Raw genomic sequence first — 26518 nt, forward strand, 5'->3', positions numbered from 1 at the left:
AAAATCTTTAATTTTTTTATTGTTGTCTTTAAGTGATGTACAAATATCCAATGCTGAATTCTCACGGCTCTTCTTTCTACTTGCACTGGATTTTCAAACTCAAAATTATTTTTTTTCAAAAATAAAAATAAAATCTTTTAGTTTCAAAATAAAACTAACGATAACAAAAATGTGAAAAAATATTGTTTGTTTTTTCCATAAATATGCACTTTGTACCGTCTATAGATTCTCAGACAGTACAAAGTTCATATTTATGAAAAACATCGGTAGTACAATTTTGAGGTCATATAATCTCAATTTGGAAAACTTATACATTTATAACAGTATCAAATTTTAACACAAAAATAAATAGCTGTTCCCAGGTGGCCGCTATTGCCCTCTTTATAGTTTCGAAATGACCTGCTTGATTCCGAACAGCAGCGCGTTATGTTTATTTTCCGGGTCGTACAGTTGCTCGTGCTCCCCGAAGCACGTGGCGGCCACGCGGTCACACTCGCACAGCTCGTGCGCGCATGAGTCCAACTCGTCTGAAAATAAAAAAAGGTTAAGAAATACAAAAGTGTCGTATAAAAGTGTCGGACAATCACTCGGACTGTCAACGTATGCCAGAAGACAAGAATATGGCCACTATCGTGACAATTACGGTATGCTTTTGTTTGCAAGAAAACCGTTATACTGTCTTTATAAACATTTTCCCTTCAATCGTAAGAAATGTTGTGTAAGCTTATATATACTCGCACTCGGGCTTGCCCATTCGGCGAGTGCTCCGTTAAGATTTATTAGTCCTTTAAGGTTTTTGGAGCATAGTGGACAGACAGAATGTAGCCTTCGTAAGTGCTACCCTTTCTTTAAGGTGCACCAGTGTATAGCACTGTCACACGGGACCCCAATTAACATGTATTAAGTGATCCGGCCTGGACAATCAAACCTGCGACCCAGGATTGACAGTCAAGTGTGTAACCACTAGAACACGGATCCGCCATCCGTAAGAAATGCTTTATAAACACATGGTTTTATAACATAATCAACCGGAAGAGTGCACCTACTGCATATGATGGTCCCATCCTTGAATGACCACTTGTACTCTGTGGTGTAGACGCGGTACTTGAGCAGGGCGTCACACTCTTTGCGGTTCAACCTCTGGTAGCAATTATCGTGCACCTTACAGCACCTGGAACGTATTGGATGTAACTATGATCAGAATAATTTGAACACATTGGATGTAACTATGTTCAACACGAGCTGATTCAGGGGGAGCATCCGCCCCCCCCCCCTCCCATAAATTCGTGTAAGTTAACTTTTTATCTCAATATAGGGGAAGAAAAGTAATAAAATAATACGCCCAAAATGCACCATTTCGGACTAGAAATTCTTAAAATTTTCTCGGGGGAGGAATCCCCCTCCTCCATGCCAACATTTTAAACCAACTAAATTTCGTTTCTGAGGGCGAGACGCAAGTAAAAGGGGTACGCCCCTAAGTTACGCCCCTTCTAACGTCGAATCCAGGATCCACCCCTGATCAAAATATCAAACTGTAACCAAAGAGAGTAGATGAATCATCTTTTTTACCCACCAGTACAATTGTAACGGCGTAACCAAAACAAAGGGACGCAATAATGTGCGAAGGTTACACACAACTAATAATTTCGTCATAATATTATGCTTTTTATTTTAGATAACAGCAACATTAATTTTTGCCATGAAGACTATACTAATAGACAAAATAGATTTTTCAAAAGTGTTCCAAGGTCACTTACTGATCAATGGGGTCCACGGGGTCGCCACTTCCGCCGTAGCCGCAGAAATTCCCATAGCCGTTAAAATCCATTGGGCTGCGTGAGGTGGTAAGCATTATCATTTCCCCGAACTCGTCCAGGCGCCGCCGCACTCGGCCACAGAACGCTAAAATAGATATATCAATAAACCTTATACAATTCACATCAGACAATTCCGCAGTAGTTTCCGTTAAAGTTCATGGGGTTGCGGGAGGTTTTGAGTATAACCATCTCCTTAAATTCGCCCATGGGCGGTGCATTCGGCCGTAGGATGTTACAACAAATACAGTTAAAACTCGCTATGTCGAAGTCGTTTGGACCTCAGAAAATACTTCGAGACAAGAAACAGTCGGTATAACCAAAACGCAAAAAGTGTATATATATGTAACTAAAATAAACACATTTGAAAAAAAGATCGACATAACCAGAACATCGAGATAACAGAGTTCGACATAGCGGGTTTCGACTGTATATTTATTTGGTATCTCCACAACCACCAAAGCCGCCGTACTTCCCATAGCCGTTAAAGTCCGGGAAGGTGTGTGTGTGTGGGGGGGGGGGGGGGCTGCGGGAGGGTTGCTGCATGGTTATCTCCCCGAACTTGTCCAGGCGGCACAACAACACACGGCTAAAGAAGGTTGCATGCCCGGGGAAATACAATCTTGTTCTAGAGGTTGCAAAAATAATTGTCCCTGTAACAGCCCTCGAGTGATCAATGGCATGGTCATAACTGAAAACAATTCGGTACTCCTCGACCATTTTCCATCGAAAACAACCTCGGATATACGCCGGTACAGCAGTGGAGGTAATTCGTTTCAAATAATAGTACATGCCTAAATGAATTGTAGTTTTTAACGTATAATGTATATCACTAAGTCCTTACTGATTGCAATTGAAGTACATTATTGCATAAACAAATATGATTCATCAGGGTAAAGTCATTAAGTTTTACTATTAAATTGAAATTACTACGCGATCTACATGCAGCGTAATTAAATGTTTAGATTTCTGACAGTGTAAACCGTCCATACATCTGAGGTTGTTTTCGATGGAAAATGGCCGAGGAGTTCCGAATATCCTAGACAACGACCTAGACCATAAACAAGACGGTTAGGTTATCAAGAACAAAAATATCAGAGGCGGGTCGAAGATTTGATATTAGAGGGGGTGTAATTTATGGGCGTAAGCTTTTGACTTGCACCACTCCCTCAGGACCGAAATAAATTTGGTGAAACGAGGTTTGGGGATACTCCCCGAATATTTTTTTAACAATGCAGTCCGAAATGGTGCATTTTTGGCGTATTTCTGTACTCCTTTTCTTCAATATTGCAATAAAAAGTAACTTTCCGGGGGGGGGGGGAGTGCACCCTCACCCCTGGATCCGCTTGTGCTTATAACATTATGTTTGTTGTTTCCTTTACGTACTCTATATCACATACCGAATTGGGCTAGGAGGCCAAAGATGACCAGGAAAAAGACAGTCAGCCGTAACATTGTAATCTGAAATAGATAGAACATAAGTGTTGGTCTAAGTGACGAATGCCCCATGAAGTGCTAGGCAGATCAACGTTGGGACAGAAATAACCGTAACTATAACCAAATATGCAGCATCATGGCAAAATTAATTAATTGCTAGATTTTCATCAACTTTTTATATTGGGGCGGAGTGACATTTTTTTTCTTTTTCTTAGATGACTTATTCACAGTTGAATATGTGTTCATGTTCTTTCTTATTGCATAAGGGGCCATATACATGTGTTTCTTGACGAACCACACACACGGTCGTAACAATTTGCCTTGAATGTTATACATTGACACTGAGTTTATGAGTAAACGCAGTTCCCAGACAGTACCGGACCGATACGAAAAATACAGACCCTAGTTAAATATTTTCATTTGGGTCAATACAATTTTATGGACGGCGGGAAAACAGGGGGCGGGCGGGGATGAAAATCTAGCAATTAATTCATCGTCGCCTAAGGACCAGGAGTTGCAGCCGCGACATGACCACCAATTTTACATGTGCATATTAGTAGCATACGCTATTAGGATTGACCTTGACCTTTGATGTTTGGAAGTCGGTCGTACACGCAACTCGTCGCCTTTACATTGATGTGCGGCACATCAGTGCCATGTTAGTTACACGTGCATGACAAAGCTACAGCCCCCGACATGAGCACGTCGCCTTTACATTAATGTGTCGAACATCTGTGCCATGTTAGTTACACGTGCATGACAAAGCTACAGCCCCCGACATGAGCACGTCGCCTTTACATTAATGTGTCGAACATCTGTGCCATGCTAGTTACACGTGCATGACAAAGTTACAGCCCCCGACATGAGCACGTCGCCTTTACATTAATGTGTCGAACATCTGTGCCATGCTAGTTACACGTGCATGACAAAGTTACAGCCCCCGACATGAGCACGTCGCCTTTACATTAATGTGTCGAACATCTGTGCCATGTTAGTTACACGTGCATGAAAAAGTTACAGCCCCCGACATGAGCACGTCGCCTTTACATTAATGTGTCGAACATCTGTGCCATGTTAGTTACACGTGCATGAAAAAGTTACAGCCCCCGACATGAGCACGTCGCCTTTACATTAATGTGTCGAACATCTGTGCCATGTTAGTTACACGTGCATGACAAAGTTACAGCCCCGGAATGGCCACCTATTCTACATGTGCATGTAAGAAGCATATACTATAAGAATTGACCCTGACCTTTCATGATAGGAAGAAAGTCTTGCACGCAATTCGTCGCATTTATGTGCCGAACATATGTGTCATGTTGTTTCAAAAACTCCTCTTGCATAACAAAGGAAATATGGACGCACAGACGGACGCTCCAGCATTGTTTGTATATGTGTTTTTAACCTCCCTAAAACGTGTATTTTATGTGGGTTTTCAATAGATAAACATAACCAAATAAACTCCTTCTAATGACCCCCCGCCCCTAAACACCCCTGCGTTGTCCACACGTACGGACGGGTGGTGATATTTTAGTATACCCACATTTAAGGGCATAATTATTAACAAAATGGACGCCGCCGCCCAATTTGATCAGTGTTTCATTTCCATGTATCGATATTGACCCCACCCGCAACAAACAATGCACCTTTCTCAATCATAAGAATAATTATCAAAGGTTCGTATTCACGTGCTTGTTTCATTTTTCTTTTTTGTCATAATGAATTTAAAAAATAAATAAAACTTCAGATAGTTTTAACAACAAGAAGGAAATGTAAAAAGTACTCGATTTTTATTATGTTTAATATATTTACGTATAAGCGATGAGTAAGACCATCTTATAGCAAATGATATCGCGTTAACGCGCTATACGTAATCATAACGCTTGTTTGAAACGGGGATAATAGATATTACCGGTACACATTTATACATATGTTAATATTCCAAAAAGATAAAAAAGGTTAACACATACCCTTCTCCTGACATTATCCATAAACAGGTAGCATAGATGTGTGTTTACTTTACAAAACCGCCATTTTTCTTTATGATCTAAATCAGACGTCATGATACGCCCCGAGGGGTCACTATGCTCCCCCAAACTTCCGCCTTTACGATGTTAAGATAAGTTATCATTGAAGTAACAAGCGAAGACTGATCATTTCGATTTTACTTTGATTGGTTATTTACAATGAAGTATACTTATGAATTGAATTCGTGTTCATTAAAGTTTAATTTCAAGTGCAGATGCACTCGAGTTTTGTTGAAAAAACACACGGCCATCAATCGGCTACCTGTTTGTGTCGGAAATGTTTAAATATGCATTCTCTCTCCCAAATGAGATGTACCACAATGAATACAATTGTTTTAAATTACCGAAAAGGATAAATAATTATCGAAAACAATGTTTTTTATGAAGGATACTGTGTTTGATTTGAAAAAAGAGCAGAAACCATGGTATTTCTACCTTATATGAGACGATAGTTTACTGTAAATCTTTAAGGGCCAATCAGTCATTTAATATTTTTGCGTTTTCAGTTATCAAATGCACAGTTGTAAACTTATTATCAGTATTAATATTTTCCACAAATGCATTATTTAGTAACTAGTTAAAGGTTTATCAATCAAAATTTATGTTTCTTATAAGTGTATTGATTTTGAATGCGAGTATCACTTTAATTACATGTATATCATTTTGAGACCTAAAGTGAGAAATGATTCGTTTATCTCAACACATATGTGGCCCTTTAAATGAAATAGTTTTTACATTTTAGAATGTACTGTTTATTTCACTATGTTGCCCTTAAAAGGAAATATTTTTTACATTTTACAAAGTGTTGTCTATTTCACTATGTGGCCTTCAAAATGAAATAATGAGCTGTCTATTTCACTATGTGGCCCTTTAAAGCTGCAATCTCACAGATTTACCATTTTTACAACTTTTTTTATTTTTTGTTTTGGAAAGAGCATTTTTTTGCGTAAATATCTGCAAACCAATGATATAAGACTGCTGACAAAAGATCAGATCGCAGATGTTCATATTTCTGTTTAATTAATGTTTTATGGCTTAAACCGTTACTAACGGTTTAAAAAAATGCATAAAGCATCAATTTTCGAACTTAAATATAAAAATCTGCGAACTTATTTTTTGTCAGCAGTCTTATATAACTGGTTTCCATGAATGTTCGCAAAAAATAGCTCGTTCCAAGACAAAAAAATAAAAAAAAGTTTTCCAAACGCTCAATCTGTGAGAGTGCAGCTTTTAATGAAATAATTTTACATTTTACAATGTGTTGTTCATTTCACTATGTGGTCCTTGAAAGGGGCTGTACTCCGTATGATGAAATAGCGTAAAAAAAGAGAAACTTGTCGAAAACTGACATAAACTTGGTATCGATGTGTACAATGCATTGAAACTTACTAACTGAAGTACCACATAGTTTACAATTGATTTATTTTTCGCAGTTTTTTGGTATATTTCCATTAAAAAAGATAACTTGGTATGTCTACCTAGTATAATTCATTCCTTATGCGTGATTGGCTAGTCGATGTTATCACGTGATATTACCAAGTTACGTATATAGTTTAAATATTCCATTCGGCAAGTTAAAGCTTTCGTAGCACAGTGGATACGACCTCTAGTGCAATTGTTGTGACCCCGGTTCGAACCCGGTCTCCGGCTCGATTCTTTTTATACATTTTGTTTTCACAATTATGATATCAAAGAGTAAAACATTTTATTAAATAATTGTCCTGAGATTCGTTACAGAATAAAAAAAACCTTATTTTGGTGCCAATCTTGTGTACAGTCCCTCTAAATGAAATAATTTTAACACTTTACAATGTGTTGTCTATTTCACTTTGTGGCCCTTTAAATGAAATAATTTTACATTTCACAATGTGCTGTCTGTTTTACTATGTGGCCCTTTGAATGAAGTATTTTTGCATGTTACAATATGTTGTCTATTTCACTATGTGGCCCTTTAAATGAAATTATTTTACATTTTACAATATGTTGTCTATTTCACTATGTGGCCCTTTAAATGAAATTATTTTACATTTCACAATATGTTGTCTATTTCACTATGTGGCCCTTTAAATGAAATTATTTTACATTTCACAATATGTTGTCTATTTCACTATGTGGCCCTTTAAATGAAATTATTTTACATTTCACAATATGTTGTCTATTTCACTATGTGGCCCTTTAAATGAAATTATTTTACATTTCCCAATATGTTGTCTATTTCACTATGTGGCCCTTTAAATGAAATTATTTTACATTTCACAATATGTTGTCTATTTCACTATGTGGCCCTTTAAATGAAATTATTTTACATTTCACAATATGTTGTCTATTTCACTATGTGACCCTTTAAATGAAATTATTTTACATTTCACAATATGTTGTCTATTTCACTATGTGGCCCTTTAAATGAAATTATTTTACATTTCACAATATGTTGTCTATTTCACTATGTGGCCCTTTAAATGAAATTATTTTACATTTTACAATATGTTGTCTATTTCACTATGTGGCCCTTTAAATGAAATTATTTTACATTTTACAATATGTTGTCTATTTCACTATGTGGCCCTTTAAATGAAATTATTTTACATTTCACAATATGTTGTCTATTTCACTATGTGGCCCTTTAAATGAAATAATTTTACAATTCACAATGTTTTGTCTATTTTACTATATGACCCTATATATATATATATACGCCAGCTACTTTTTTGACAAACAATCCGGTTTACGATTAATGATATTTGTATATATCAGACAAGTGTGTGACAGATGAATCAAATTACTTGAAATCTTAACCAAGCATGTTATATTCTAAATGCGAAAGCCCGAGGGATAAAAACGCAGATTGCCTCATGTGCACACTTTCTTACACAACAGTGAATTATAATCACTTGCATTTAATATGTAAAGATAAAAAACATTTTGTTTGTTTTTTTTGATAAAAAAGAATAAAAAAATATATTCAATGTAAACGTTTAATAATTTCTCATAAGAATTTCACTTTAAATTATATTTTTTAATTGTCAAATAGTTTAAGGGCCTTCCATAACTCAGAAGTGGGTTGGAAAGGCCCCCAAAAACACACTAGCGGATCCAGGGGAGAGGGAACACCTGACGCCCCCCCCCCCCTCATTTCTTCGGGAAGTAACCCTTAACCCCCTGCCAACACATTTAACAAAATAAATTTCGGTTCTGAGGGACGGGCGCAAGTCAAAAGGTATCGCTCCTAAGTAACGCCCCCTCAAACGTCGAATCCTGGAACCGCCCCTGCAAACTGTTCCAAAGTTTATCTTTCAGGTGGAATATGTTTTAAGAGCTAAAACCTTCATTCTTTTAAAACATATTTGGTGAAATAATGAGTTTAGAAAATTTGAACGAATAAACATTTTGGAGGAGATTTAATAAAATTTTATTTTTTGTATTTTTCTGGTAAATTCTTTCGACAATTTCAATATAATAGTGTGGCGAAATGCTTCAGACTTCCCAATTCACAACGTTTTGCAGCTTCTTGATGATAGTTTGCAAAAAAGAAAGATAATGACTCAAATAGAGCAGAATAGCGTAATTTTATTATGTCCTAGTTACAGAAATGCAAATGGTTTTGTTAAAGATGCACTCTTACTCTCAAATAATATTTACTACATTTAATACAATTTTTTAATATTTAAAAATGATGAATACATGTCGAAAACAATGGTTCTTATGAAGGTTACCGAGTTTAATGTGAAAGAAATGAGCATAAAACACGGAATTTCTACCTTATGAGACTAAATAAAGTACACCACAGTACTCTTTTAGCATTCACCAATCATTTAATATTTTAACGCGTTCTGCTATTAAACACATGGTTACAATCTTGTTATCATGATTTAATATTTTTCCATAAATGCATTATTTAGTAAGTAGTTTAAGGTTTATCTGTCAAAATTGATGTTTGTTATACATGTGTATGTATTGATTTTGAATAAAAGTGTCACTTTAAAATAGAAGCTATCACCAGAAAGCCAATATACAACATAGTATATACAATATATTGGGGATTGGACAATTTAAACCTAATCTTTAAACACTTTTGTGAAAAAAAATGCAATACTATTTTTACCAAAATCTGATAAATTCTTCTTTCATAAAAGTCCCTTAGCTCGCGAAAAAATCTTAACGAAAGGACACATGTATCATGCTAGCTGAATAACAAACCTAAAACAAGATACAAATTTAATTTGCGAATATTATGTGTTTTCATCTTTCAAATCTACTGTGACACTTTGGCGCTACAAACCCATAAGGCATAACGTCTCGAGTCTGATTTTGAGACTTAAGACTCAAAAATGCAAGTCTTCGTTGTACTTTATAATTTGAGATATAAAAGTAATACTAGTTATACTGGTAAAATGGTCATACGCCGCGAAAAAAACATGTCTAACAGGCAATGTTTAATATTTAAGGATTCGTTGTTCTGAGTCTGAGAATCAAACTCAGACTTAAGATGTTAGTGAATATGGGCCCAGCCCAAACTCAGACTCAGGATGTTAGTTAATATGGACCAAGCTCAAAGTCGGACTTGGGATGCTAGTGAATATGGGTACAGCTCAAACTCAGACTCTGGATGCTATTGAATATGGGCCCAGTTCACAATACGAGTCTCAAACACGGACTGAGAATGTTAGTGGTTAAGGGCGCAGCTCACAATACGAGTCTCAAACTCAGACTCAGACTCTGGATGTTAGTGAATATGGGCCCAGCTCACAATACGAGTCTCAAACTCAGACTCGGGATGTTAGTGAATATGGGCCCAGCTCACAATACGAGTCTCAAACTCAGACTCAGACTAAGGATGTTAGTGAATATGGGCCCAGCTCACAATACGAGTCTCAAACTCAGACTCAGACTCTGGATGTTAGTGAATATGGGCCCAGCTCACAATACGAGTCTCAAACTCAGACTCAGACTCTGGATGTTAGTGAATATGGGCCCAGCTCACAATACGAGTCTCAAACTCAGACTCGGGATGTTAGTGAATATGGGCCCAGCTCACAACACGAGTCTCAAACTCAGACTCGGGATGTTAGTGAATATGGGCCCAGCTCACAATACGATTCTCAAACTCAGACGCAGGATGATAGCGAATATGAGCCAAGCTCAAACTCAGACTCGGGATGTTAGTGAATATGGGCCCAGCTCACAATACGAGTCTCAAACTCAGACTCGGGATGTTAGTGAATATGGGCCCAGCTCACAATACGATTCTCAAACTCAGACGCTGGATGATAGCGAATATGAGCCAAGCTCAAACTCAGACTCTGGATGTTAGTGAATATAGGCCCATTTAACAATACGAGTCTCAAACTCAGACTTAGGTGGTTATTGAATATGGACCCAGTTCACAATACGAGTCTCAAACACAGACTGAGAATGTTAGTGGTTAAGGGCGCAGCTCAAAATACGAGTCTCAAATTCAGACTGAGGATGTTTGTGAATATGCGCCCAGCTCACAATAGCTCACCTGGCATCTTTGATGGACACCATAAAATTATCAGTACGGGTGGCCTATATGTTTGGAACGCCAAATATACATAATCTCAAATATTCGATGCGCTCTTCAAATAATTAGAGACCACTTCAATTCAATTAAAGAGGGTTTCAATTATATATATGATAGCATTTGAAGAGCTCTACAATTCAATTGGAGATATCTCCAAATCAACTAAATTGAAAACATCTGTAATAGAATTGTAGAGCTCTGAAATATATTAGAGACCTCTATTATCAGAGATCTCTTCAAATCATATTGTTATGTTATAAATCTAGCCGTCTTAACGCTCTCAACTTTTGAATTATAGAGATTAAAAATAGAATAAGAGCTATGATCAAATTAATTATGGATAAGTACGGATTTGTTAGAATTAGAGCTATCTTAAAATCATTTGTTGCCCTTATTAAATGTTTTAGAGTTATCTTCAATTGATTTGAAAAGACCTATACTCCAATAAGTGAGAGCAACAATTGAATTGTTGCTAGCAATAAGTATATAATGGTAGCAACATACATTTACAGACCTCTTCAAATCAATTAAAACGATCTTCAATTGATTTGAAGAGGTTTTCAAATCATTTGACGAGGTCTCTTATTATTTCAAGAGGTCTCTCAATATTTGAAGAGCAAAAAATCTGAGTTTTAGATTTGACGTTGCATACTTCCGCGGCAATCTATAGGCGACAGTAACGGTCAGGGATGGTGATTGTTTAATATATAGAGGAAAGTGTGTGTTTTAGTTTAAGACATGCATACTATTTCATCGAGTGAGCACAGAAAGTAATATTTCATGAATGACTTTACCACGAGTGAAGTATTTACTTTTGGCGTTCACGAGGTGACATATATTGTAATCTTAAACTAAAACAAACATTTTTTTTTGCCTTTTAGTTCATGCTTATAATCTAACAAAAAACAACATCTGAGATTTAATTCGAAAACCGAGCGAATTTAACCAAAATAATGTAATACCAGGAACGAAATAAATGATGTCATCACATTTTCTTCCCGACATCGCATGCGTTAATGTTACCAATTTACAATGAAACGGGTGAGAATCTGAGAAATTTGTCGAATTATCTTTCTATATTTATACGTTTTTTTTAAAAAAACAGTAAAATTATCGAGATATAATCCAACGTTTTATTTCAAAAACCAACCGACGAGCGTGAAATAGAACTACATGTATACATTTTCTTTTCCCCAATCCCTGTTGTCACCTTTACAGCGATCTCCAATTTAATGAGCATAACTAACAAAAACAAATAGTTAAATAGATAACACCAGGGTGATGAATAACGTGAATTCAAAGGGGTTTTCAAATGGGTCACCACGGGTCACAATCAAATCTTCAGCGTTGCATCGTTCTATAAAATTCCGTCAGGTTGAAATTTTGTGCCAAGGATTGCATCATTAAAATACTGCAAGCAAATCCAAAATATTTCACACGTGTAGAAACAGAAAGTAGCATAGTCTTTTAAAGGCTAAATATGTTCATTTTTTTCAGAAATTAACGTCGCTTACGTGTTTTTTACATCTGTTGTAACCCGTGGTGACCAATGTGAGGACCCCATATAGGTCATTTGATTCCTCACCCTGACATGTTAAAAATCACTTGTATGTAAAATCAGCACGAATAAAAACATCACTTTCATTATCTTCTTAAATTAATGTCACGTAAACAGTGTAGATGATTCCAGTTCAATAACTTATCGCAGCGCAAGTGTTTAAAATAAATGCGTTTTATCGTTCAATACGTTACAGGCGTTTTGGTCGGAAGTTGACTGATGCGGCACACAAGGTGGACGCGCATTACCATGCCCAGAAGGTCATAAAGGAGCGGAAACTGAGCGCAATGGATCGCCGAGAATTGCCACCATTGGACGCCACAGAATTGGAATGAGAGAACAGGTTCAGACGCTTGAAACACTGTGTTAAATCAATGTTTTTAAATTTTATGAATATAAAGTCATTGAACATTTATGCCAAATATATGTCGATAAATAAATAATACTATTTTTTTTGCAAATAAACTTCGATAAACGTGCTCCTTCATCAGTTAAAAAAAGAAGGATTGGAAAACAATTTTGCACCAAAGAGACCATTAATTTTACTGCCTCAACAGCGGCATCGGACAGTAACGTTTAGCCATTCAAAGCGTTTCGTTCATCATTCTTGCGAGCGTAATTTAACCTTCGATTTAATTGATTGGTTAAATTGTTCAAATGCAATAACTACATGTTGTTGCTGCGATCGTTATTTTAAGCTACAGTTTTGGTCAGTTGATGTAAAACCAAGGCAAACGTTACATGTATAGATGCTTTGCGTTGCAATAATCCCGGCTCTTCAGTAGTCAATGTCACGTGATACTTAAAGAAAACGTCAAATCGCTAACGGCGGAAGACGGGGTTTCTTTGATGTGTGTAGTCGATTGAAATACCGTATATGTTGTACTTAATTCGAAATGCACTTTGAGATTTTTGCGGTGCAAAAAGAAATGACCTTTCAGTGCTTTCAAACATTGAAACGCGAAGTTCAGTAATACTGAAGGACTAGAATTCTATTATGTGAACGAAGTCCGTCTGCATACAACATTCAGATGAACTCGTTAACACCATTACTATTAGCATTCCACTTAAAAATGTTGGAATCAAAAGCTAATATATACATTGAGGAATCAGGGGTGTCATTGCAAGTCATACTAACGTCTTGCGCAAGAGCTTAGTGGCGCAAGAGCCGCCTTAAGTGGCCAAACTCATAGAGACTTTACCTAAAATATGATCAGTGATAACGTGATAAATTGCGTCATAAATGCTACGTCGGAGAGCAATATTTTGCTTCGAATGAAGACTTTAAACAAAGATAACTTCACTATTTCTTCACCATTTTCAATGAATCATAGCGCAGTCTACGCCTCTTATGGAGTCCTGCCTTCGGTCTTTTACCATAGTTTGATTGAGAGTATAGTTTCTTAAAACACTTCGACAAACCTTTTCACAATACGGCCGTCTGACGGAGCACTGTCAAAACATTATTTTGGAAACAGGTTTGTCGAAGTGTTTGATGAAACTAATCACCTTATCAAACTCCTGTAATAAAACAAAGGCGGGTCTCTTTAAGAGGCGTAGACTGCCCTTTATTTTATTTAAAATGGTGTAGTAAAATAAAAGTTATCTTCATTTTAAGCAAAATGTTGCCTTCCGGCATGGCATTTATGACGTAACTTATCACGTGGTATACACACACTGATCATATAACCATATTCCCAGCAAACATATCGGGCCGATGTCGGCTGAATATCGGCATATCGGCCAGTGTTTGCCGATATCGGCCCGACATCGGCCCGATATAGGCATATTGACTGAAAAATTGTATGCGTAATAATACTATCTGATTTAAATTTGAATGTTTAAACATAATTACATAAACAATAGCTTTTATTTTTTCATGGACAAAAAACCTTTTATAAATATATCAATATCGGGCCGACATTGGGCCAATGTATATGTGGTATTGCTTCAAGGGAGAGCAATGCATATGTTGCAACTTTCACTTGCAGTTCATTTACCTGGCGATTAATAAATATTTAAAGTCATTATCATTAAGTAATAGAACCAACTTAAGTTTATATTGTTTTTTTTTTTTAAATTAATTCTGTAACTAAAAAATTCAGTTCATGTTTATTTGATTTTTATCTATGAAATTATTTAGTTTTATATTCACTGCGGTATTTGTGCCATTTTAAAAAGATGATGAAAGTCAAATCATATTTTTGGTTTTAATCAATGGTAAATACTATTTGAATCGTTGTTGAGCGCATGAATATAAGGAATTATTATAGTACTATTCTGTTAATCTATAGTTTTATTCTCGAAAGTTATAAATACTTTTATTTCGAGTTAATATGTTGAAAAGGAATTCGAGTAATATATTTTCCTGACTAGTTTTCTTTGTTGTTTTATGAGTTTGATTAAAATCAACATTTAGGTAGCATGTGCACACAAAAGCAAAGTATTACATGAATGATTTGGTTGGGTTTGAACGATTAATTTATCCGCTTTCATTTTAGACCAACTTAAAATGAACATTTTGTTATCAATTATGAATCATAATTGACACATTTTAATTTACAGTATCGTATATTGTGGAAAGATCGAAGTTGCAGAGAGCGGACAACTGCAAATTGAAAATGAGGAATAAAGACCAGCATAGGGGAGGCATGTCTTTACGTCCCAATGTAACCATTTATACTGAACTTATTCATACTACATGTATGTTAGTTACAATCAGTCTGTCATGGTGTGCATTCATATAATTTTTGTGAAGCAAATTAATTTATGATACATCTGTTAATGAATGAAGATCGAAGGTATTGATAAAAAGCAGGTGATTAAGGCTATTTCACACTTAAAAAAAGCAGGTTGACTATACCAACCTTTAAATTTACATAAAGGGGAGAAATGATCAGGATAGCCGATTAATGCATTTGTTACTGTAACAAAATGTGATGCATTTTCAGAGGAAGAGTGTTTTAATCAGATGAGGATGAATAAATGTCAGTGACAACACAACCAAGGCATTTGAAGGTGACAGTGGCAATGACAGAACTGTTCTGCAAGCATCACAACAGTTACTACAAGATCCCCAGACAGTTGCGACATCTATACAGGTATAAACCGTTTTTAACATTTGTTTACAAGCATAGTTCAAGTATATAATCCCCCAGAAATATGCGAAGGAGTGTAGGCAAATTGAATACAAATAGAAAAAAAATCACTTTTAACAAAAATTTAAAAATTAAGAATACCAAATTCCTTGAAAATGCATTTTGTAATACCCGTATCCTGAAAAAACTTATTATTTCTACCTATGTATTAAAAGTACATGCACTTATTCCAGAGGCTGTCGTGAAATTCCGTCGTTTCTCACAGGACAGGTACGAGAGACATATGCCGCCTGGATAGGGAGAGCATCGGACAGAGAAGGTGGAAGGGAAATTAGGAGGGAAATGAGGCAGGCACAGATGTCAGAGTGCATCCTTGGAACTCCGGGATGAAAAAACAAAACAATATTATGTTAAAAACCCTTTATGTTTAATGCAGGAGCTTTACCTTAAGTATTGTTCAATGAAATAACTCTTATTTCAAGTCTTATTTTGTTTGTTTATTTATACAGTGACAGTATGTGTGTATTATGGCATATACATGTATATGTATTGTAACTTGTACATTTTGATAATACTGTTCTGGGGTATTATCCACATTCTGTGATAACCCTATTGTTTAAATGTTTAAAGCACTAATAATAATAAAAAATGTAAGATCAAATTTTTAAGTATATAATATGCCTGTAGGTTTACGGTAGACTTTCTCTGCATGATTATTTTTCTTTCTGAAGACTAACCAAGACAACATCTTGTGTTTAACTATCATGTTCTGTTGTCATTGAGCATAACAATCCAGCTGTAAGAGAATAGGGACGAAAAAGGATCTCGGCATCATGCTGGCAAAATGTCGGCTATTACAAATATGCCGACATCGGCCCGATGTCGAGCCGTGTTGCACATCCGACATCGGCCCGATGTAAATGCCGATGTCGGGCCGATGAAGTGTTCCATATCGGCCCGTAATCGGGCCGATATAAAATGTTTGCTGGGTTATGTATAGCGGAGCGGTGCAGTAAGTTTCCTTATTTTCATATATTTCAGCCTTCGAGCCCCAAACATCCTACAATATAATTATATTTGATAATACTAATATTTACATTTATCTACTCATTTTTTAAGATAAAACTTGAACATTGTAATATTAACACCTCGACTTCAATTCCATAAATGTAGAGTAAAAAGAATATACTTGAAATAGGGTTCCCCTGTTTCTCGGCTATATTTGACTGGAAGAATGTTGATGTGTCCGATTGATATGGTAGCGGCTTTAACTGCGCTATACATGACCTTTATGGTTTTTAAAAACTTTGAACTAACATTTACTGTCATTTGTTCAAAACATCAATGTGATCTCATGTTTTGTCGAGACATTTCTCGAGTTCGACGTAAAAGCAGTATAATTTCAGGGTTTGGCTGAGGGTTTTTGCCATATGGATCATAGACTGTAGGATGAAAATACAATCAATTGTAAGCTTCATCTTTTGAAAACTGAATAGATTGCCCATTACTTTAATGTGTTCCATATACAATTTCATTTATATAACAAAGAATACGATTAATAAGCTAGAGCCGTGTCACAGGTATGGATCTTTCTTTCATGCTTTCCGATGAAATATGGGGTTTTATCAGCGTGGCATTCACTCTTTACCTGGAAAACAAACCTATTGTCAAGCGAAACAGACTGGTCTTTGAAGTAAGATGACTGAATATCCATATATAATGAAAAACAGTCTAAAACTAAGAAAAATGTTTAAAATCCAATGAATATCCGCATTTGTCCTTCCAAATTTTCATTCATAAAATGGCGGCGTAGTAAATTGGTTATGTATTCATGCCCCGCTGAAAATAAAAGTGTTTTCGTTATTTTTTGGAACACATTTGCACTTATAAAACTTTATTGATTACTGTTCATAAATGCTTTTCACTAAAAAAGAGCGCATTATAAACTATAAGAATAAATAGCAGAAAACTTTTTCTCAACAAACCAGAAATAGAAAAGTTGACAGCTATAATTTTGCTTGAGGGGCGCCCCACGGGTTGCGGCGTAAATAAAACCCTTTTCAAAAAAGGGGGTAATTAAGAAAAAAACAATCCGAAAATAAGCATAAAAGAAACTGAAAATCAGTGTTAGATCGTATTTTATTTTACTCGTGATGATAAAAAAACCCTATATTTTTACTCGTGGCTTCGCCACTCGTGAAAATATGTTTTTTTTATGACACTCGTGGAATAAAATAATATCTTACACTGAAATAAACAAATATCCTCTATGTATACACACTAAATTAACTATATATTACATGGGCTTCTTCATATTATCAACTCACATATGAACGTAATGTTGTTTTCAAAGCGCTGCCCTTTAGGAAACGGATGTCAGCCATTAAGGCAAATCTTATCTTGGATCGAAAGCACTAGAAATTTGAGAAGAATATCGGAAATTACAAGCGGAGATAACAATGCAGAAGGATGCTAGTTTCAGATTGATATAAATATAATATGAGGTTTTTGGAGAAAAAAAAAGTACAAGGAAAGAAAACTTTGCAACAACAGAACAAAGAGTTGTTATTAATGGTCAGTGCACGCTGAAACATTGTCATCTATCAAATCCCTAAGTGTTTGCAATTGTAAAGTTACGTTTTGGATTAAATTCGTTCGATGTACAACAATGTACCAGGGGAGTGTGTTAATTCCTCAGCAAAGTGTGTAACAGTCACCATTTCAAAGCAGTGCACAACTCTCATTGCAATGTGAATGTTCAAAGTCCCATTCAGTTTCCCAAGTAGTTCCTTTTCTAGTTATGCTTTAGATAACATTTGTTTGAAAAAAACCACAATGGGATATAACTTTGCAAAAAAAATGATACAAGAGTAAAAACTGCTGTGTTGAGCATTACAATGCTTTCTATCAATGTTCAAAGTTCCAGTAGGAGCTAAGTGATGCTTCAGACAAAAGTAGATGAAAGAAAATCAAAGAACATGGAAGATAACTATGCACAAGAGATTCCATGAGTTCTTAAATCTGGTATTGAGCATACTTTGAATTTGTTATCCATCAATGTTTAAAGTTTCTTCATTCAGTTTCATTTATTCCAGCAGTTCCTAAGTTATGCTTTGGACAAATAATTTCAACAAAGTGACAAAGAGTTATAACTGTCATCTATGAAAGTTCAAAGTTACTTTGGACAAATTTGCTTTTTAAAATTTAACATTGAGAGAACAAGAAAATGGAAGATAATGAAAACAGTTTGTAATGTCTCCCCTGCGGTACTCCACTCAACTCAACTCTAAACTCGTTTCATTACTAACTCATGTTACATTATACGTACATGTATGTAGCAACATGATTAGAATATGTATCAAACACATTTTAATTATAGGTAATCGGTTACAATAATTAGACAGTATGCAGAGATCATACGTGTTAGTACGTTAAATAATAACCATCTATACATGTACGTCTATAAATGCTTAGCAGGGCCTCAGTTGTTTATGCCGTTTACAAAATAAAGCAGTATCACATGGCATCAACCATGTTATACGAACAACGGTATAAAACAACAGAGACTCTGTTTCGCTATGTGTTTTTTTTCTAATAACTTCGTGGAAACATACATAAGTACAATGTTATACAGGGTGATAGTAATATGCAGGTAGTAATCTGCATGTCACACAAGTAAAGGTAATATCAATTCCTGCCATTACGTACATTATATTTCAGAAATAGTCAATTTATAGATATCATAAGTCGATATGGAGACCAATACTTTTCAAGGGTAATTATCATTTAAAGATGCACTCTTACTCCCAAATAAGATTTACTACATTTAATAATATTGTTTTAATAGTCCAAAAAAATGAATAAATGTCGAAGGCAATGGTTCTTATATGTCCTAGTACAATGCACATTATTGCCATGAATTGTCATAAGTTTAGGTTCCCTTCGAAATGGCAAGTGCTTTTAACTCGTTAGAAGGAAGAATAATCAAAGACTAAGGGGATGTATACTGTACGTTAAAATGTAACTTTTAACTGGTTAAAGTTTGTCATGTTATGACTGTGTGTTAGCGTCAAGAATGGTTTGGAATGACTCATTAAGGTTTCGGGTATTGTCAGTTTGAAAGATACGACGACAATGTCATTTGGTTATACGGGAAAAAAGTGCACTGCACTTTATCATATATTTTATAGCACTTCTCTGTGCCAAAATTGAAATACGACAATTTTACTGAAAAGTAGTGCTTTGTTTGATTTCGAACTTTGCCATTGATCATGAAATGTGAAAAGGCACTACATATTTGGAAAGTTTACCTGCAAAATTACATTCTTGGACAAAAAACAGTAAGAAATGCACTGCACTTTAATATTTTTATGGCACAGCGCCGTATCAAAAATGCATAAACAAACATCAATAAACCAGTATCAACTATGCAACATTAAATAGGTTAAAAACAGTTATAAACTAGATTAATTTTGTGATTTTACTCTCCTTTAATAATCGTTTCCAATTGTTCTCAATTATATCAATTGGGATAAAAGAAAAATCATTGATACTGTGGTCAGGAGCATTAAAATGTTCAGACACATTTGTATATGAATCTGGAAAATGCTTTATATCAAACGTATGACTGTTTATTCTCTGACTACATTTTTGTTGTGTCTGACCAACATATTGCTTTATACATTTTTTGCAATTGATAACATATATAACACCTGTAGAAGAACAGGACAATTCATGATTTATCTTAAATTCTTTGAAAAAATATGTACTTGAAATTGTCATTTTTGATTTGTCATTTTCAAAAAAAGTGTCGTATTGCCTTAATCTCTGTATGGTTGCGAGACTTGGTACTTTTACTCGAAATCAGACATACAAAAGCTCGAAACAGTTCATAGGTATTGCATTAAACATATGCAGAAAATAAAACTGAACACCAATAACCAATTTGCATTTAGTGCGCTGATGATTCACCCTATCTAAGTGTTTATAGACTATAGAAAACTTACAATTTTGGGCCAATTATGTCGACTGCCTACTAAATATTTGGCTAAGGAAATATCTAACCATAGACTTGTCAAGTATCTCCATGGTGACAAACAGACTGTCGGCTTCCTCCCGGACGTATTTCGTTTATTGATGAAATATTCATTATACAAATACATAGTGTCTTACGTGGACTACGGTACGTTCCCCTCTTTCTACGCTTTGAAAAGTATTCTCCAAAATAAGGTGCTGAAAATGGAAAGGCAAAAAGTGTTCGACTCTGTGCTCAAACTTAATTCAAGGTGGCTCACCCAAACATAATCACACCGGGGAAATATTCAAACTTATGGATAGCTGCAAAGGCCTCTCCAAAACTATTGTCGATGTGCTCATTGCTAATGAACTTAAGTGCCTCATTTATGAAAAGACAATACTCGCGCAACTGTGAAATGTGTCATCTTATGTGTGAAAGCCTGCCAGAACATATCATGTACTACTGTTATAAGATCGATCATTTGAGGCAAACACTGTGGGAACATGTCATTGACCTTAAAGGTGTGGTTTATTTTAGAAAGTTTATGACTCTAAGTGGGAGAGAACAGTGCCTCAATATATTGAACATTTCTGCAGAAATGTCAGATTGGAAATTGTCAAGTTGGGATTTAGGAAAGGTGCTTAAAACATGTTTGAATTTGCGTAATATAACCTGGACTTACAATAAAGACAGTGCATATATCGCCTCTAATGAAGGCTCTTTTGCTAAGAATGAAATATTCATCCTTATATTGCATTTCGTGTTGCTGTTGTTGTTATTACTTCTTTAAATGCTCAATGACTGTAATAACTGCTATTTTTATTGACTACTCATCTGAACATTTAGTCTTAGTCTGCCACACAATTGATTCAACATACTGAAATCTTGATGAAATATACGAGCAATAATAACTCGAAGCATGTAAGGTAATACAAAGAACTTCAAATGTTTTTTACTCTTATAAACAAAAAAAGCTTTTCACATTTGTATTTCCATATAAATTAAATCGTTTACATTTGATTCTCCTTATGCAGTATGGAATTTAGAATTTCGCTTTCGTCTCTAGGTTTCAAAAACCTGCAATTATAAACAAATCAACCAAACACCTCGGGCAATTACTCAGTTATATCTTAGTTGTGATAATTGAGTAGTTATCTTCACTGACCTTGCACATATAGGTGTAATCATCCTTCAAATTTAAAAACACTAGTTCATTTATTTTGTATGTTTTTATCTTGTCCAATGTTGGGTATATAAAACCATGCATTATTTGACATTTGTATTGTACTTTGGTACCAACTAAACCTGCTGTATATATGTTATGCTCTCCAATTGATTTGTAGTTAATGAGATCTTGGTTTATAATTGGTTTATAATTTTACCAATGTTTGGTAATGATGAATTAAAAGTACACACAAAAGGAATAATGTATTTTTCCGATGATTTTACATTTGGCTGCAAGGCGTCCTCTGCACTGATGGAAAATGTTTTCGAAACAGCTTCATCTATAACAGAAATTGGATAGTTTCGTTCTTCAAAATAGGTTTTTAGTTTATCACATTCCTCCTGGAAACGGTCATCACTTGATGTTATTCTTCTATAGCGTTTAGCCTGGCTGTAGGGGATGCCGACCTTGCACATTTTTGGATGACACGAAGAGTATTCTATGTATTGGTGGCAATTCGTTGATTTTTCAAAAACGCTTGTTTCCAAACCACCCTTTATGACTTTTTTTCGATATGGACATCCAAGAATGAAACACATGTTTTAGAGACTTATTTGTAAATTTAAAATTTTGGTGGACTTTGTTATTATCGTGAAGAAAAGCCGTTAATTCATCTTCAGAATGTTCCCATATGAAGAAAATGTCATCAAGAAAACGCAACCATAGTAACGGTTTTTTGGTACAGTTTTTAAGAAAATCTTGTTCAAACTTTCCCATAAACAAAGATGCAAAGCACGGTGCCATTTTCGTGCCCATAGCTGTTCCTAAAATCTGTAGGGAGTTTGCATCGTTGAATTGAAAATTGTTCTTTGTTAATACAAGTTTGATTAAGTTTGAGATGTCCTCAATATATCCAAGAGAGTTAGAGTTGTCTTGCAGCATGCAGATCCTTCCTTGAACAAGACAACTCTAACTCTCTTGGATATATTGAGGACATCTCAAACTGAGAGTTTACCAATAAAATAACTTTCTTGGACAAAAACACTGAGAAATAGCAAAATGCACTGTCAAATCGTGGTCATTTCACGTCGATTCATTTTCCATGCACATGTAACTTTTGTTCAAAAATAAGTTTCTACTCGACGTACCAAAAGATGTGGAAAAGTGAGGAGCAGGTTCATAACTTTATTTCTTCTTCAAGTTTATTCTAAAAACTGAAAAAAAAGTTAAAAACATACCTTTTCTCATCCAAGATGGCGGGTTTTTGTTTACATTTGGAATGGTACCGTGCAGGTAGATCACCCGCCCTGAAATAACATATTCAGACTAAAATAAAGAAAGTAATTCGTATGTTGGCCTCGCGCTCATGTGAATGGATGTTCAGTTTTAAATGCTTCAGATACATCTCTATCTTGTGTACACGAATCAAAGTACTGGGATTGACGATGATTGGTTAAAGCTGCACTCTCACAGATTTACCGTTTGGCAACTTTTGTTTTATTTTTGGTCTTAGAATGAGACAATTGTTGCGTACATATCCGAGAACCAGTGTTATAAGACTGCTGTCAGAGAATCACATCGCAGTTTTTTTTTCATATATACTTTCGAAAATTGATGTCATATGCTGATTCAATCATTTTTCTTAAGGCGTTAGTAACGCCTTTAGCCACAAAACTTCAATTTTCGAACGTAAATGATGAAAAATGCGATCTGATATTTTGTCACCAGTCTTATATCACTGGTTCCCAGATATTTTACGCAAAGATATGTTCATTCCAAGGCAAAAATAAAAAAATGTTGTCAAAATGGTCAATCTGAGAGTGTAGCTTTAAACTATGCACGTATGAATAATACTTGTAGGCTAACATGGTAAAGGGTAAAACAAAAAGCTTTAAAGAAGCTGAAGCTTAAAACATTTCAAGTCTTATAATATGCGCAATATTGATAACAAAACATAAAAAAATCATCCGTAAGACTACATTGTCACATCATCAGTATATACGATGCACGCTTCAATACTACAAGATCTCATTTTCAGTATAAACGATATACGCTTCTTCACATCATCAGTATATTCGGTATACGCTTCTTCACATCATCAGTATATTCGGTATACGCTTCTTCACATCATCAGTATATTCGGTATACGCTTCTTCACATCATCAGTATATTCGGTATACGCTTCTACACTACATGATCACATCATCAGTATATTCGGTATACGCTTCCACACTACATTACCACACCATCAGTATATTCGGTATACGCTTCCACACTACATTACCACATCATCAATATATTCGGTATACGCTTCTACACTACATTACCACATCATCAATATATTCGGTATACGCTTCTACACTACATTACCACATCATCAATATATTCGGTATACGCTTCTTCACTACATTACCACATCATCAATATATTCGGTATACGCTTCTACACTACATTACCACATCATCAATATATTCGGTATACGCTTCTAAACTACATTACCACATCATCAATATATTCGGTATACGCTTCCACACTACATTACCACATCATCAATATATTCGGTATACGCTTCCACACTACATTACCACATCATCAATATATTCGGTATACGCTTCTACACTACATTACCACATCATCAATATATTCGGTATACGCTTCTCCACTACATTACCACATCATCAATATATTCGGTATACGCTTCTACACTACATGATCACATCCTCAGTATATTCGGTATACGCTTCCACACTACATTACCACATCATCAATATATTCGGTATACGCTTCTACACTACATTACCACATCATCAATATATTCGGTATACGCTTCTTCACTACATTACCACATCATCAATATATTCGGTATACGCTTCTACACTACATGATCACATCATCAATATATTCGGTATACGCTTCCACACTACATTACCACACCATCAGTATATTCGGTATACGCTTCCACACTACATTACCACATCATCAGTATATTCGGTATACGCTTCCACACTACATTACCACATCATCAATATATTCGGTATACGCTTCCACACTACATTACCACACCATCAGTATATTCGGTATACGCTTCCACACTACATTACCACATCATCAATATATTCGGTATACGCTTCTACACTACATGATCACACCATCAGTATATTCGGTATACGCTTCCACACTACATTACCACACCATCAGTATATTCGGTATACGCTTCCACACTACATTACCACACCATCAATATATTCGGTATACGCTTCTACACTACATGATCACATAATCAGTATATTCGATATACGCTTCCATACTACATGATCACATAATCAGTATATTCGGTATACGCTTCCATACTACATTACCACATCATCAATATATTCGGTATACGCTTCTACACTACATGATCACATAATCTTATATTCGATATTCGCTTCCATACTACATGATCACATAATCAGTATATTCGGTATACGCTTCCATACTACATTACCACACCATCAGTATATTCGGTATACGCTTCCATACTACATGATCACACCATCAGTATATTCGGTATACGCTTCCACACTACATTACCACATCATCAATATATTCGGTATACGCTTCCACACTACATTACCACATCATCAATATATTCGGTATACGCTTCCACACTACATTACCACATCATCAGTATATTCGGTATACGCTTCCATACTACATTACCACACCATCAGTATATTCGGTATACGCTTCTACACTACATTACCACACCTTCAGTATATTCGGTATACGCTTCCATACTACATTACCACACCATCAGTATATTCGGTATACGCTTCCATACTACATTACCACACCATTAGTATATTCGGTATACGCTTCCATACTACATTACCACACCATCAGTATATTCGATATACGCTCCCACACTACATTACCACACCATCAATATATTCGGTATACGCTTCCATAAAACCCAGCAAAGATTGAACATAAATGGTATTGCATATTTCTTGCTGAGTAAATGCCTTTTATTAAATCATCGCGTACGTTAACTTCTGAACTATGAAATAAAGTCCTCTATGCATATTATTATATTAAGAACGCGTGTAATTTTTTATGACTTATCTTTCATATGATTTTCGTTTTCAGTACAAATCAATCACCATGAAAGACCTCATGACCTTGACACACACACCTTAAGACTTATGACTGACCACTATATTTGTGGTGGATACTAGTTTTTTCTAACAAAAAACGAACAACATTTTGAGAAATACAAATACTGTATTTGAATAAGCATCTGGACAGTCAACTGAACAACATAATGCACACACATGTAAATACAATCAGAAACATACATATATTTCAAGTTATCAATATCGAATACACTAAGATATTCTACAAATTGAAACGTTTCCACAAACTATGAACAAATATGTTGTATTTGTTATACATATCCACAATCGTGAAACATTTATAACCATGCAATACAAGGCCCATCAAAAACTGTAAATCTTTTAAAGAAAGTTAAGTCTTGTCCGTTTGACTGTCCGAAACTGAATGACCAATTCACTGACCAATACCTCGTTTTCCTCGTGCTAACTTACAACGCCACCTAGCGTTCATTTCATTTAACTAAGGAAATTAATTTACTTCTAATTCGTAAACTCAAACTAAGTAAATTACATTTCGAGTTAAATGTTTTCACATTATCGTTAAGAACACAATTAATTCAATAAAAATGGGAATGTATGCGATGTATATGTGTTACAGTCGATCGAGTTTTACAACTGGGTAACCGGTTGGTTGAATAGGACGTCACTCATATATGTTCTAAATCATAAGCATAGTTAACACTTGCGGAATAACTCAGAATTA

At 35.3% G+C, this 26518-nt stretch overlaps 1 protein-coding gene across 3 annotated transcripts; it reads right to left on the reverse strand.

The window, feature by feature from the left end:
• LOC128225167 (acidic phospholipase A2 Cc1-PLA2-like) lies at positions 1-22967 on the reverse strand. Of its 3 annotated transcripts, XM_052935215.1 has the most exons (6): positions 22897-22962; positions 20649-20708; positions 3215-3275; positions 1758-1902; positions 1047-1171; positions 1-527 (listed from the first exon to the last, which is right to left on the reverse strand). In XM_052935215.1, the coding sequence occupies exons 3-6, from the start codon at positions 3267-3269 to the stop codon at positions 382-384; spliced, it is 471 nt and encodes a 156-aa protein (XP_052791175.1). In that variant the 5' UTR covers positions 3270-3275; positions 20649-20708; positions 22897-22962; the 3' UTR covers positions 1-381. The 3 variants fall into 3 exon arrangements, with proteins under 3 accessions (XP_052791175.1, XP_052791176.1, XP_052791174.1); XM_052935216.1 differs by lacking the exon at positions 20649-20708 and having other exon boundaries at positions 22897-22967; XM_052935214.1 differs by lacking the exons at positions 20649-20708; positions 22897-22962 and adding an exon at positions 5222-5272.
• Positions 22968-26518: the final 3551 nt, after the last annotated feature.

Source organism: Mya arenaria, chromosome 2 (assembly GCF_026914265.1).
Source record: "Mya arenaria isolate MELC-2E11 chromosome 2, ASM2691426v1".
Taxonomy (NCBI): domain Eukaryota; kingdom Metazoa; phylum Mollusca; class Bivalvia; order Myida; family Myidae; genus Mya; species Mya arenaria.

Excerpts from the sequence above, each read along its gene's own strand:
- LOC128225167 (XM_052935214.1), bottom strand. The coding sequence starts at position 5,242 with ATGGATAATGTCAGGAGAAGG. Across the intron at positions 1,903-3,214 it reads TGGCCTCCTAGCCCAATTCG|CGTTCTGTGGCCGAGTGCGG; the intron begins GTATGTGATATA and ends TATCTATTTTAG. Across the intron at positions 528-1,046 it reads GGATGGGACCATCATATGCA|ACGAGTTGGACTCATGCGCG; the intron begins GTAGGTGCACTC and ends TTTTATTTTCAG.